The 14,012-nt window shown below is 41.7% G+C and overlaps 1 protein-coding gene across 5 annotated transcripts in view; it reads left to right on the top strand.

The window, feature by feature from the left end:
- The window catches only part of SMARCA2 (SWI/SNF related, matrix associated, actin dependent regulator of chromatin, subfamily a, member 2), a 176,582-nt gene that overhangs the window by 103,125 nt on the left and 59,445 nt on the right, over window positions 1-14,012 (top strand). For all 5 annotated transcript variants that reach the window (XM_052644454.1, XM_052644455.1, XM_052644457.1 and 2 more), the window contains 3 exons: window positions 1,031-1,258; window positions 5,077-5,154; window positions 10,135-10,353. In XM_052644454.1, the coding sequence (XP_052500414.1) occupies window positions 1,031-1,258; window positions 5,077-5,154; window positions 10,135-10,353 (525 nt within the window). The remainder of the gene's footprint in view (window positions 1-1,030; window positions 1,259-5,076; window positions 5,155-10,134; window positions 10,354-14,012) is intronic.

Here is a 14,012-nt window from a genome sequence, read left to right as displayed (position 1 = left end):
ATTTATTTCACCAATCTGTTACTGTTGAATGTTTACTTAATTCCGCTTTTTTAAAAAAATTATAAATAATATATAATGCTGAAAGGTGCATCCTTCTTGTAAATCTTTGTGGATATGCATGATTATTCCCTTAGGATGCATTTTCAGAAGTGGAATTTCTAAGTTAATGATCACAATCAATTTTAACACTTTAGATACACAGTGCCAAATTTCTGTCCCCCAAATGGTGACTTGTTTGCCACTCTACCGGCTTTCCCTTTCATTCCTCCAGACTAAAGGTTGAGTCTCTGATGATTTGAATTAGATACCAGAAAATTTGCTACATGGACAATCATTATATGAACAATGTGTGTATATATGTATAATGTATGTGTGTATAATTCAGCAGTATCTTGATAATCATCTTTAACACCTTCCTTTAACCCTGCAACCAGCTTCCCTGGTGGCTCAGGTGGGAAAGAATCTGCCTGCAGTGAGGGAAACCTGGGTTCGATTCCTGGGTCGGGAAGATCCCCTGGAGAAGGAAACGGCAATCCATACCAGTATTCTTGCCAGAATTCCGTAGACAGAGGAGCCTGGCAGGCCACAGTCCATGGGGGTGCAAAGAGTCAGACAGGGCTGAGCCACGAACACTTTCACTTTAACCCTGCAACTTAAGGTTAGTTGTAGTTAATATCCAAGTCATACTTGTGACATCAAATTTATTTTTATCTTTTTAGTTAGGGACAAATCTGGTGAACCTAGGGACACATTAAAAACAAACAACAAGAACAACAAAACTATCCTGAGACCTGGATTTCAAAACCTGAGATGTATTTCAGTTAGCTTGGTTAATTTGAACTCAGGTTCCCTCAGCTAGCAATGACCTTGAATTTTTCGAAGGAAGGTAGCTTGTATATTTTACAAATGTAAGCAGAATCTTGCATTGGTAAAGGTGGATTAAGTAATGCCTCCCTGGTTTCCTCTTGGGTGGGCGACGCGGCCGCTAACCCAGACGCCATCGGCCCTCAAGCATGTGGTTCTCCAACAGGACCTGCAGGCGCAGGACCGCGCTCACCGCATTGGCCAGCAAAACGAGGTCCGCGTGCTGAGACTCTGCACTGTCAACAGCGTGGAGGAGAAGATCCTCGCCGCCGCCAAGTACAAGCTGAATGTGGATCAGAAGGTGATCCAGGCGGGCATGTTTGATCAGAAGTCTTCCAGCCATGAGCGGAGGGCCTTCCTGCAGGCCATACTGGAGCACGAAGAGGAAAATGAGGTACGGCAGAAAGCCGAGTCTAGGAAGTCAGTGACCCTGAGTCTCGTGAGGGTTAAGAAGGCCTCTTTGTTCTTTAAAGCATTACCTGGGCTGGTGTTAATTAAAATGAATAAATTAGCCGCTATCTTACTCCTATAAATTTCACATAAAGCCTGTGAAACTTATCCAGACGAGTTTCTTAAAAGCAGCTGCTAGAGGGACCAGAAGGCTTGGCTAGCGGGTGCTTCCCTGGTTTCCCGCCAGAGATGCTACCTGCACGCTCGATTGTACTGTGAGTGCTGCCCTCTGTAGGGGAGTGCTGCCCTGTGTAGGGAGGGTGAAGAACTGCAGAAAGGCCTCTTGAAAGAAGCTGCTAGATGAGACTAGACAAAACCGAAGGGTTCCTCCTTGCCTTTTCTCTCTCCATCCTTCAGGGCCCTTTTTCTCTCTTGCTTTTTGATCAGGGATCACAGAACTTCAGTATGTTTGTAGGAGAAGCCCTTGCAGCTGTCTTTAGCTCTTTGAGTCATACTTCTACTGGAAAAAGAATGACCTTAACCTCCACTCCAAATTCTCCTGTTAAGAGAGAGACCAAAGACTGATAAAATCACTGACAAAAAGAAATCTCTTTTTATCTGCCAACACTGTTCCAAGAATGCATTGATTTTGTTTCTCCTGGGGAATCTCTGGAGAGCTGTGTTTTTTAAGATTGCTAGTCTTAGTCATTCGTTACTAAATTTTCATTCCCAAATGGGTTTGAAAGAGTTAAGAGATATAGTACGTAACCTTTATAAGACTATACAAAATACCAGCATCAGTCCTTATCATAAGATTGACTTGGGATGGACAGATTTGGTTTGGTGTGCCCATGTTTATAAATGGAAAAATGGGTTGGTCTTACATATTTATGTGGAATACTATTTTCATTGCGTATATTAGATATACAGTTAACCTTTAAACAACACAGTTTGAACTGTGTGGGTCCACTTACATGCAGATGTTTTTCCATACTAAATAATACAGCACTACATGGGTCTGTAGTTGGTTGAATCTGGGGATGCAGAGGAATCATGGATCCGAAGGGCCCCCTATAAGATATACATGGACTAACCACAGTTGTTCAAGGTCAACTGTAGTTTGATTTTGCCTTAAGTAGAGTGTTTTTAAAATCTATAAATTATAAGTCAGATTCTTTCAAAAATCTCATTTACTTTTTTTTCTGAAATAAGTTGAAATGTGAAGTAGCTCTTGATATTTAAAAGAATCCTGAAATGAATCTTTTTGCAAATTGAACAGCACTTTTCTGTTATGCCTCTTCACTTGTCAGTCTTATATATTTGATTAGTTATCTGTTAGATTTCACTAAAATGATGAAAATGCGTATGTATGTACATTCACTCATATTTTTAAAATTTTGATCTTAAGTAATTTGCTATATTTGATTCTAGGAATTGAATGTTTGATACAGATTTGATTCTCAAAATTGAATATTTGATACAGATTTAGAATCAGGTTGTCAGGTTTTTTTTTTTTTTTTACACATTTGGAAATTAAAAAAATAGAATAATATGCAGAGTTGATATTCAGCTAGGCGTCTCCATGACATTTTTGCTTGTTTTGTTTTATGTAGGCCTTGTGGAAATAACCGCGACCTGCGTTAGCTGGAATCTAGTGTTGCCTGTAACTTTGCAACCTTCTGAGACCTCAGGGAGATGTTTACCTCTTCTAGTCCTCAGGGCCCTTGCAGGACAATTGATCCTGTCCAAAACATCAGTGAAGACATTTCATCTATAAGACATTTGGTCCACACCAAAAGTTCTTTGATATTTGTCCAGAACCACTTGGCAGGGACCAAATATGCTCATGGATATTGTGGACAGAACCAAAGTTCAAGAACCTTTTGGCATGGACCAAATGCCTTTGGACATTTTGGATAGGACCAGAGGTCTGCTCACCCTGAGGGCCACCAGGTGGAGCCTTCAGTGGAACCTGATGCCAGTTGCTTCTAACTGAGCAAACTTGCTGGGGCTCCACACCCCTTCCAGGCTGTCTGTGTGTCGGACAGATGTTACCATTTTCTGGATAGCACATGTCCTGATGTGAAGATGTTTGTGGACCCTGATTGCCTGCAGTCAGGGTCTCTGATCCTGAGTATGCAGCAGCCATCACCGTGGTTGATGGATCATGGAGCACTAGGACATAAGGAACCCAGGCAGATGTATGGTCCACTTGCCAGCCACTTTGTGCTCTGTGAAAGCCAGGCTTCTTGCCAGTTTACAAGAGCATCTTTTCATCTTGGGCTTGGGAGAAGTCCAACCTGACACTATATAGGCTATGAGGGGATAACATGATCCTAGGAATAGGGTGGACAAAGCCGGAGATCTTTTCACCAGAGGATATACTAACCAAATTCTTTGTATCTTGCAGACACAGCCCACTCCAACTAGTCTATTTCTTTGTCAGATGAAATATAATAATGTATTTAGACAAACTGCCTTCCATCAAGAGACGAACTAGCATAGGTTTTTCACAAGTAATTTTATCTGGAGTCATCAGTTTTTACGTTACTGACTTGCATTCATTTCTGACACAGTACACCAGACATTATCTTGGGAATAGACAGGGGCATCTGCTTTAAGCTGCTAAACTCCATACTCTTTCTGGAACAAGCTGCCTCATTTTGAATGTATCAATATGACTTGGGAAACTGGATGTTTGAAGTTCTGGGTTTCCCTTTCTTCCTTCTGCTAATACTCTGAAATTCCCCATTTGATTTTTAACAAGCTCACTCAGCATATGATAAAAAGCATTTTGGACTATAAGTTTTGTAGTATCTACCCAACTTCTGGAATCTTTTAAGTGTGAAAATTATAGAATAACATTTCTAAAAAATTTTAGAACTGTTGGTTTCTGAGGAATTTTCAGATATGTAATGTGCCTTGGTCTAACATATTATAAAATGAAAATGTGAGGCCTTGGGTAATTGCTTTCTCTACCTCATTTAAATTATTTTCATTAAGAAGAGTTTTGTGGGAGGTTTGTTATTGATACCTTTTGAGTTGTCACAACCATAGCTGTAACAGTAGCATAATAGTGCCCACTGAAATACATTGATTAAACATATTTTAAAGGCTATGTATTTGACACATATAGCCATGTGATTTTTGTGGTCTTGCTTTGTGTCTTATCACTAAGTTTCAGATACTCATGTTCTTCATAAAGCTTTGAAGATAAGCATTTATATTGCGTATAAGGTTGATGGAATTAAAAGAATTAATGCTAGACCCATTCTCATGGGGATTTCCTTATTTAAATCATACATCTACTCTGTGGAGTAAATGTCATGCCCATTTTACAGATGAGGTCATTGAGGCAGGGAGACAGTAAGTAGCCTGTTTTGAAAGTAAGGAAATCAAGGGACTTCCCTGGTGGGCCAGTGGTTAAAACTCCATACTCCAGATGCAGGGAACATGGGTTTGATCCCTGGTCAGGGAACTAAGATCTCGCATCCTGTGTTGTATGGCCAAAAAAATAAAATAAAATTAAGGGGATCAAGATACACCCCCCTCCCACCCTCAAAAGAACTGGTATTTCTTATAGTGTACTAAGTTTCCTGCCTAAACAGTTTTTGCTCTGGAAAGATGTTTTGAATTGCTTGCAAAATACTTATGGCAAGTGACCCTTCTGTTTTCTTTCTGGCTTGAAATGGGGTCCCATTGGTCTGGGGAATCACCTCTGGAGATTCACCTTAGCCACTGGTACCTCACCCCAGTTGTCCAACCTCTGTCCTAAAACCTGTTAACTCATTCTGTTCTGTTCTGTTCTGTTCTTAATCCCAGGAAGAAGATGAAGTGCCCGACGATGAGACTTTAAACCAAATGATTGCTCGACGAGAGGAGGAATTTGATCTTTTTATGGTAATGTTACAGAAAAGCATGGAAACAAATGGGTCATTCCCTCCCCCGCTCCTCTTCTGTTAAACGCATGATGTCTGGGGCCTGTGTGCCCTGGCCAAACTTCATTTGTAAAGCCTGAGCCTTTTCCTTCAGTTCAGAGGCTGCAAACTAGCTGGATTTAGCCTGCAGACATATTTTGTTTGGCCCATGCCGTGTTTTTTAAAAATTTCAAGTCTGTTGCCAACACAAAAAGAATCCTGATTTCTGGCTTCTCTTGAAAAATGAGCATGGGCCGTAATACCAGGTCCACCTCTGATGGAAGTGTTTGGCTAGGGCTGAGTAGCAGTTGAACCCTCAGGACAGGCCATGTGGTCCCCAGCTTACCACAGACACACCCCCGCTTCCAGCTCATTTCTAATGCCGGAAGGCATCCTTCAGGGAACTGCCCTGCTCCTCCAGGCAGAGTTCACAGCTATTCCCTAGCTGTCTCCTTAGGGCTCCAAACAAATATGTTCCCTGGAGGCGGGCAGGGGGAACAGTAGGAGGACAGGAACTGAAACGACCTCCTCCCTTTTCTTCCTGTTGAAGAGAGCCTCCCTAAGCAACCTTCTAGGTATGCATCAAGGGGTGCGTGCTAAATTGGTTCAGTCATATCCAACTCTTTGTGACCCTATGGACCGTAGCCCACCAGGCTCCTCTATCCATGGATTCTCCAGGCAAGAATACTGGAGTGGGTTGCCATGCCCTCCTCCAGGGGATCTGCCTGACCCCAGGATCAAACCCATGTCTCTTATCTCCTGCATTAGCAGGCAGGTTCTTTACCGCTAGTGCCACCTGGGAAGCAACCTTCTAGGTCTGCATCAAGGTATAGCCTTCCCTTAAAGATCTAAATTGGTTGCCTTTCACTGGTATAACACAGATGCAAAGAACCTTGACATTTGAAAATTTAATGTCCATGACGTTTCAACATTGACTTTCCAGGATACATAATCATCTGTAATCTTGCCAAAACCTGAATTTGATGTATGTCTCTGGCCTGCCACAAGGTCAGTAGGGAAGGGAGCAAGTCTCTTAGCTAGTGAGTGAGGCCCTCAGAAGTAATATTTGATTGTATTCTTAAGGCATTAACTATAGCTATCTTATTTACCTCTGTATCCCCAGTGCTCAGACTGGCACATAATAGATGCTTAATAAGTATTTGCAAAATTTCAGGCCTCATGAGGATGTCAGCATAGGTCAGGACCTAAAAAGGCTCCGCTCATCTTTTGATCTTTCTAACGTTTAGCCTGTCTGTGGAGTGAGTGAATAAATGCTGGGGAACCCCCAATCAGAGCTCCCAAATTTGAAGCCCCCAGGTCTCAGACAGATGACTTGCATGAGTGAAGCAAGTGGACAGGGGTGAGTGGATGGTGGTGAAGGGTGAACAAAGGGAGTCGCTTTGTCTGAGGAAGACAGAGCTGAAAGTCCCATGTAGTCAGAAATTCTAGCTTTTCAAGAGAAACTAAAAAGCGAGGTTTTTGTATTCACTGTCTGGATCGCAAGATGTTTGCAACTAAATTCGATTTTTTTATTATAATTTAACACTTCAGGCCAAGTAAAATATGACCCTGGGCCAAATATGACCCATAGGGTTTGCAATTTCCACCTCTTCAGCCTAGACAGTCTGAGAAGGGAGTCCCAGCTGTGTGAAAGCTTAGTTATTTTTGTGACTTTTGTCTTGGGAACAATGATTGTGCTCACACGCAATGATTCAAGATAAAGGATAGTTAATTCTTTCTCAGGAAACTTTTAGGTAGCCACAGGACTAGCTCCTACCCTGGGATGCTCACTCTCCCCCTGCCCTTTAAAATGAACGATCCTACCCATAGTAAGGCCATTTTGAAGAAAAATGGCAGAAAGAAGACTTTACCAGCATGGTCAACACAGGGTGTTCATCAAACCTAAATTTCTTAGACTGCCGATCACCACCGTTATAGATTATTCTCTGTTTGGGGAGATTAGAGATACACTTAGGAAACAGACTAATCTTTTCTCTCCTTGAGGAGCTTATTAAAATGTAGATGACTGGGGAACACCAAGGCAAGCGGCCTTCAGCTTCCTTGGCTGATCACTGATTGGCAATAATTCAGCACCGCTGTAGCCGCAGACACTCTTGAGGCCCTTGGAAAGGATAAGCTATCTGCCATTATTCAAATCAGATTAGGCCCAGAGATGGAGGTTTCCATCAGCAGCCGGGAGATAAGGGAAAAGGAGTACTTCTCTTTTCTGCCTTTCTGGCTGGGTATTTGTAAAAATTGAAAGCCTCGGAAAAAAGAAAAAAATTGGATGTCAGGCCAAGGCTCAGCCTTCTTTTAACTGGGAACAGGTGAAGCTGGCTATGGAAGGCTTTTCTGTAGGCATTTTCATTTTATGAAATGAAAATGAACATGTGCTGGTTTCTTAAAGGTTGACTTCTCATTTTCGGATAATACTGATTTTTGGTTTGGTTTGCCTTGTGTTGGTTTTTAAAAGTCTTTTAATCAGCCTGCTGCCTTTGGCCAATTCACTATTCATTAGCACCTCCACCAGGGGGCAGGAAATCAAATTGAATCCTTGCCAGTTCAGTTTAAAAACTGTAGTGAGAAACAAGAATGGAATGTGAGCTAGATTTGGAATTCAAATATTTAAACTCTTAATCCACTATTTTTTTTTTTTAAGTTAGCTCTGCCAGGCTCCTCTGTCCATGGGGATTCTCCAGGCAAGAATACTGGAGTGGGTTGCTATGCCCTCCTCAGGGGATCTTCCCAACTCAGGGATCAAACCCAGGTCTCCCTCATTGCAGGCGGATTCTTTACTGTCTGAGCCGCCAGGGAAGCCCATAGAGTAATACAGACATATGAGTTTTGTATCCTAGGCACTGTAGTTAAATAACATACATTATGCAGATGATCTCTTTAAAATAAAACCTTTCTTTTGAACACTTTTTCTTGTTTTCTCCTTCCAAAACTGACTTCAGAAAGTTATCTCTTATTACCTATGAATTTTAACTAAAAGAGATTTTTGACAGGCCCAGATTCATGTCTGAAACGTTGTGCTAACATACTAACATTTTAAAAGCTTTAGAAAGCTTTTAAGCTGCTCTGTTCCCTACAGAGGCATTATTATTTCCCCTTAAAAATAATCATACGCATTAGCATAAGGTTATTGGGTGTTAAGACAAACATATGTAATAGCCAAATGATAAATGAATCTTACTTGCATATGAACTTCAGATTTTGTACTTGTCTTCTGTAAGTAGAAATCTTTGGGAAGAGTTACAGTCATAAGAGCTTTAATCTTATTAAAAATTTCATCAAAATTTTTTTTTGTATTCTTCCTAAAAGGAAAAAAAGCAGTGCAATTTATTTTCTTTTATATTAGAAGAGAATTATTCTCTTATTTGTGGACTAATGCATGGCATAAGTCATTTTACAAGTCTTGGTATGGGAAATACTAATCATATAAGCAAAAATTGAAGTGGTGATATTTTGCCATCTCTGTACAGTGCCTTAACAAAAAATGGTTTTTCTTGAATACTATCTAATAACTATTAGGAAATTACCTTGAGAGGCCCCTGTTTAAATTGCACTGTTATCTAAGCATCCTCTGTGTGCTGATTCCAAAGGTTTGTTGGATCTCATTTCTGATACCAGAGCATTAGGAGGCAGGATTAAGAGCAACCTCTCCAGCTAACTATAGCATATGACAGAATAGGACGGCCACATTTATCTACCAATGGGACTCCACCATGCTCTAAGCCCAGCCCATCTTGGGAATATAATGATTTCCAAAAATGTTGAAATATGAAATGTTGCATAGTTTAAGGAACTTTGAACTTTAGATCGATTCTAGAGATCCAGTTTGGACTTGAACAGAAATTTCTTTTACATCCTGTTATCAGTTTTAGCACTTTAGAAAAAATTAATATTGAATTCCCATTTCAGTACAGTAGAACTGAAGGAAGAGGGAAAAGGTCAATCATTTAATGGTTAATGGTCTGTTTGTTGTAGAAATGGTCTCGCCAGTGATAGACACATATACCTAATGTATACAGCAATCCAGTGGAGGTTTTGCTTTTTTTAACCATCACATTGTTTAGTTATAGGTTACAGGCAAATATATGGCACTTAATTTATTTACTAGTGCACTGGATTTTTTAAAAGGAAAATAGGACATGGGGATATAGGCATTCTGAAGACTGTTGAAGGAAGCCATTTCACTTACATCAGTTGAGATGAGATTTCCTTTGATATCTGTCACTCTGTGGCATAATATTTTCATAAGAGCTAAGCTTTTTGAAACCTGAAGAACTGAGGGACATTCCTCTCCCAGAGCTCAGGGTACACTGAAAATTGAATACATTCACGACTGACTGACTAATAAACCAGTTATGTGCTCACATGTCCAAGTCCAACTGAGGGTGGCTATTTTATAGTGACACTTGATGACTAACTCTTCCTGGTTGTCTGATTAAAAGCATGAGCCCCATTGAGGTACAGGAAATTTTCCTAATGAACTTTCTCTTTTATATGCCTGAAGAATACTTTTACACCCATGCAGCAATGAGTTGTATCACCAGGGCTCATATTTTTAACTCATTTTTTAAAAAATTGAAATATAGTTGATATATAATAATGTTATATCAATTTCTGCTGTTATATTTTTAAAATATACCCCCAATTAGAATTTTCTCACTGTTACTTAAGGGGGAGCTTTTGCATCCACATAAACTAAGAAAAGGAATTTTTTTAAGGAGTATTTTTTTAAGTACTTAAATAAATTTCAAAGATGGGGACCGGGGAAGGGAAGAGATTTTGGCCTTAGGGATGAGCTAGAACAAGTCAGAACACAGAGGCTCCACGGGGGATGCCGAAGGGGCCCTGCAGCCATCGGAGGAGACTCGCAAAAAGACTTACCTGTTGCTAAGTCTACACCGTACAGAATCCCCTTGCCCTTTGGTGAGACTTCTGTTCATCCCTCCAGCGCATGGACATGGACCGGCGGAGAGAGGATGCCCGGAACCCAAAACGCAAGCCCCGCCTGATGGAGGAAGACGAGCTGCCCTCGTGGATTATTAAAGATGACGCCGAGGTGGAACGGCTGACGTGTGAAGAGGAGGAGGAGAAGATCTTCGGGAGGGGGTCTCGCCAGCGGCGGGACGTGGACTACAGCGACGCCCTCACGGAGAAGCAGTGGCTGAGGGTAGGTGTGGCTTTCTCCACTTCATGCTCTGTGGGGCATTGTTGGCTCGGTGAAATCAGAGGCCTGTGGCTGGACCCGTTTGAGGGGGACTGGTTGCCCCTGAGAGGGGAAGGGCCTCTTGAACACAGATAAGTCAGTTTGCTCTTGCAGCAGAGTCATTCTGCATTTTGTTGGAAGATATTGAGGAGGTGTTTTGCAAGAGCAGAATTGGTCATTGGAAACATAGGATTATGAGAGCTATGAGACCCGCTGTTTTATGACTCGTGATTGCCTGGTCATGCCTCACTTAGAGTTAGAATCGAAATGTGGTAGGGGGCTTTAGAAGTCTTTTACATTGTTCGCCCTCATTTCATGTTCTTTAATCGGAGTTTCACTTTTGCAAGTCTTGCAGAGAGAGTTCAGGACAGCAGTCTCTTCTGACTACATTGCTGTTTCCTAGACCCACGTAACATTAGCACTGGAAGGTGCCTTTGTACTCTCTTGGTTTTGCTGAGGTCCAGAGAGGTTAGGTGACTCTGCAAGGTCACACAGCTGGCTAGAAACAACAGAATCAGTGAGTGCTGATGCATTTGGGGGCTTGATGTTGGCTTGATCTGATCCGTCCCTTGCAGATGCTGCCTGGGGCCTGGGACTCGGGTCACTGACACTTGGAAATGGTATTCTATAGTTTGGATTGTTTTTTGTTTCCCTGCTTTGGAAAATGTTGATTCCTCGTTTTGACTGAGGTCTGTGATCTCAGACTGTTTGAGCACAGAAATATCAAACTGCTCCTAGGAGCCACGTGTGTGAATGCCCAGGTCAGCGTGACTGTTCCCTTTGAAGGTTTAGCCACACTTTCGGTTTTGGGTACAGACTTAGAACCAAGGCAGAGAGAACAGTCTGGGATGTGCATTCCAGGCAGGGCCGGTAAATGCGAGCTGGAAATAGTAAGCATGGTTGGGTGAAAACCAAACAAAATAGAAGCTGTTTTCGTGAGTTGTTCATTTTATCAGAAGCGAATGCAGTTCCCAAGCGTTGTAAAACATGGATTTTAGGACCCAGGCTGTAAGTAGGTAGGTGGGTGGGAGGGCCATGGGGGAGGAGTTTTGAGATTGGATATCACAGGCAGACAGGTCTCGGCCCCACTTGAGAGGCGGTATACTCAGGCCGTCGTATGATGAGAGAGAATGACCCGAATTTTGAAAAGCTTGACGTCTGTGGTGTCCTGAGAAGAAAGGGACAAGGAAAGCATTGCTCCTCTCTATGGTTACATGTGAAATGTAACTTTTGTGTGGTGGTTTTACTGTCACATCCAAACATTCCAGTGGCCTCAGAATATGGTTTTATGAGTTTCTTTTGTTTCACTATTGTGAGGTTGTAGTTGCATAATTAAGATCCATTCGCTAATGGGAAGAGTTTTTGCTTAATACTCATTTCTGAGCTGGGGGGAAATTCTTTTCCCCTTCTCTTTTATGTGAGCAATAAATTAACTACCTGGATATTATTATAGGGGATGAGACAAGAACCTAGGCCAGCATTTTAAAGTCTGTCTTATAAATGTATAATTTCCAGACACTACAAGCAAAATAATCTTGTTTATTGGGCAAGAAGGTAGCTGAATGTATCCTTTTTTAATAATCAATGGAAAATGCTCTTCAAGTAAATAGCGTTATGAATCCTAGAAAGTTTTCAAGGTTAGAATACCTCATTTTTTTCTCTTCTTCAGTTTATACCACTCATGATGAGGGCTGTGCTACCACACAGTAGAAACTCCATGAATGCGTGTGAAAATGAAATGATAAACTTATAAGAAGAAAGTGGAAAGTTACTAATTTACCAGTCATGTTAGAGTAGTATTGTGTATTTTGTAGACTTCCTTTTTTTTTGTCTAGTGTTTCTTCACTCAGTTCACATTCTTTTGTCTAACAAAAGGAACACGTATGTCTAAAAATGGAAAACTAGTTTGTTTTACAAAACTGTGCTGTGAAATTGATGTTCATACTTTTCACCTTAAGGTGCCTCGCAAGATACCACATCACCCAAGAAGGATAAAACTGTTCTCAGGGCAGCTTTATTGTAATATACCTTTTTGTAATCCCATCTCTTGGAAACTGTGTCTCCATATTCAGTGTGAGTTGATAACTTGCCATTAACCAGGCCATGCAATTAATGTAGGATGCCTCGTGGCCTAAGTATTCAAACAGATGCTTACTGTCCATCGTTGTTTACTTGTTCGCCAGCAGCCATCCTGTTTAATATCAGCCTATTAAGCTCTTTCTTGATAATAAACTTTTATGCAAGGGGCTCTCATGGGCCTAAATGTGCGGAGATGTTCTCCACTGGCTGATGATTGAACACACTGGGTGAACCTAAGCAACGCAGCCTTGAAAGGGAACTTGGCAAAGACTGTTCTATAATAAATGCTGTAACAGGGCTAAAATAATTCTCCCTTCTCCTGGAAATGTTGTACAAAGCCGGCTTGGCAGAGGCAGTGGAGATACATAGAATCCCTGAGTTGGAAGACAGCTCAATGGAACAGCTCCCTGTCCCGTGCTTACATCACATCCTCTGCAGCACCCGTGCCAAGAGGCTGACCGTCTGTAGAGGAGACACGCTGCCTTTTGTCTGCACAGCCCTTCCAGTGGTCAGCCCCAACTGTTAGTTCTTCTTCCCTTTGAACAGAATCCTCTTTCCTTATAGCTGCTGCTCGCTGTCCTGATCCTATTCCCTGGGGGGTGAACAGAACAATATTTTTTCTGTTTTTAGCATCACCTCCCACTGGATGAAACATTTGAGGACTCAAATGCAGTTAGAATGAACTTCCCTACATTCCTCTTTCTTTGGCGCTTTCCTCATCCTCTAGGGCCCAACTTAATTGCCACCACTCCTTTGATCCCTTCACGAGTAAACACTAATCACACTTCTCATACTCTTGCTTTTCTTGGCCTATTCTTCAGTAACAGCTCAAATCCAACTTGCTAGTTTTCTTGGTCATTGTTGACATACCTGCTTTCCCGATTCATTAGCACGCTGCATCTTGGTTGGACTTCCGTGTGCAAATACTAAGTGCCCATTGATTGCCAAATAGCGCAGGATTGATGTATGAGAATATTGCCGCAGGTAGTGTTCACTCCGGCAGTAGATGGACCTAAACCTGCTCTATTCATGGGCCTGTCCAAAAGAGTAAGTAGAATTGTATTTCTCAGGTAAAAATTGAAGGTGGGTGTTTCTGGTTGGTGGAAGCAACCGTTCCACCCAGGGCTGTTCAGGGATCGAGGCTGGAGGGACTCTATCAAGCCTCAGCATCTCCATCCCCTTGAGCTGGAATTGGGGAACACAGCAGAGAGTGGTATGTGCTGAGTTCTAAGGACTCTAAGTGAATGGGGCTCCGTGACTTCCGCTCACATCCCATTAGCTAGAACTCCATCCTGGGACCATGTTAGCTATAAGGGCGGCTGAGAACTGTGGTCTGGCTATGAGCCCAGGAAGGTAGGTGACGTGATAGCAGTGTCTGCCTTGGAACACTTAGGTTGAATTGAAGTGCTACGGCCATTTTCTTTGAAAATTGTATTATGGTTTCATCACAAGCAGATTTTATTTTATAATCATAGTATGCTAAAAATTCCCACAGTGTCCTTTAGACAATCTGTTGAGTTGGAAGATTTAAAAAAATTTTCTGT

The sequence above is a fragment of the Budorcas taxicolor genome, chromosome 8 (genome assembly GCF_023091745.1).
Source record: "Budorcas taxicolor isolate Tak-1 chromosome 8, Takin1.1, whole genome shotgun sequence".
In the NCBI taxonomy this organism is placed as follows: Eukaryota; Metazoa; Chordata; class Mammalia; order Artiodactyla; family Bovidae; genus Budorcas; species Budorcas taxicolor.
Note: the sequence above shows the minus strand (reverse complement) of the source record. Positions and strands in the feature narration are given on the sequence as shown.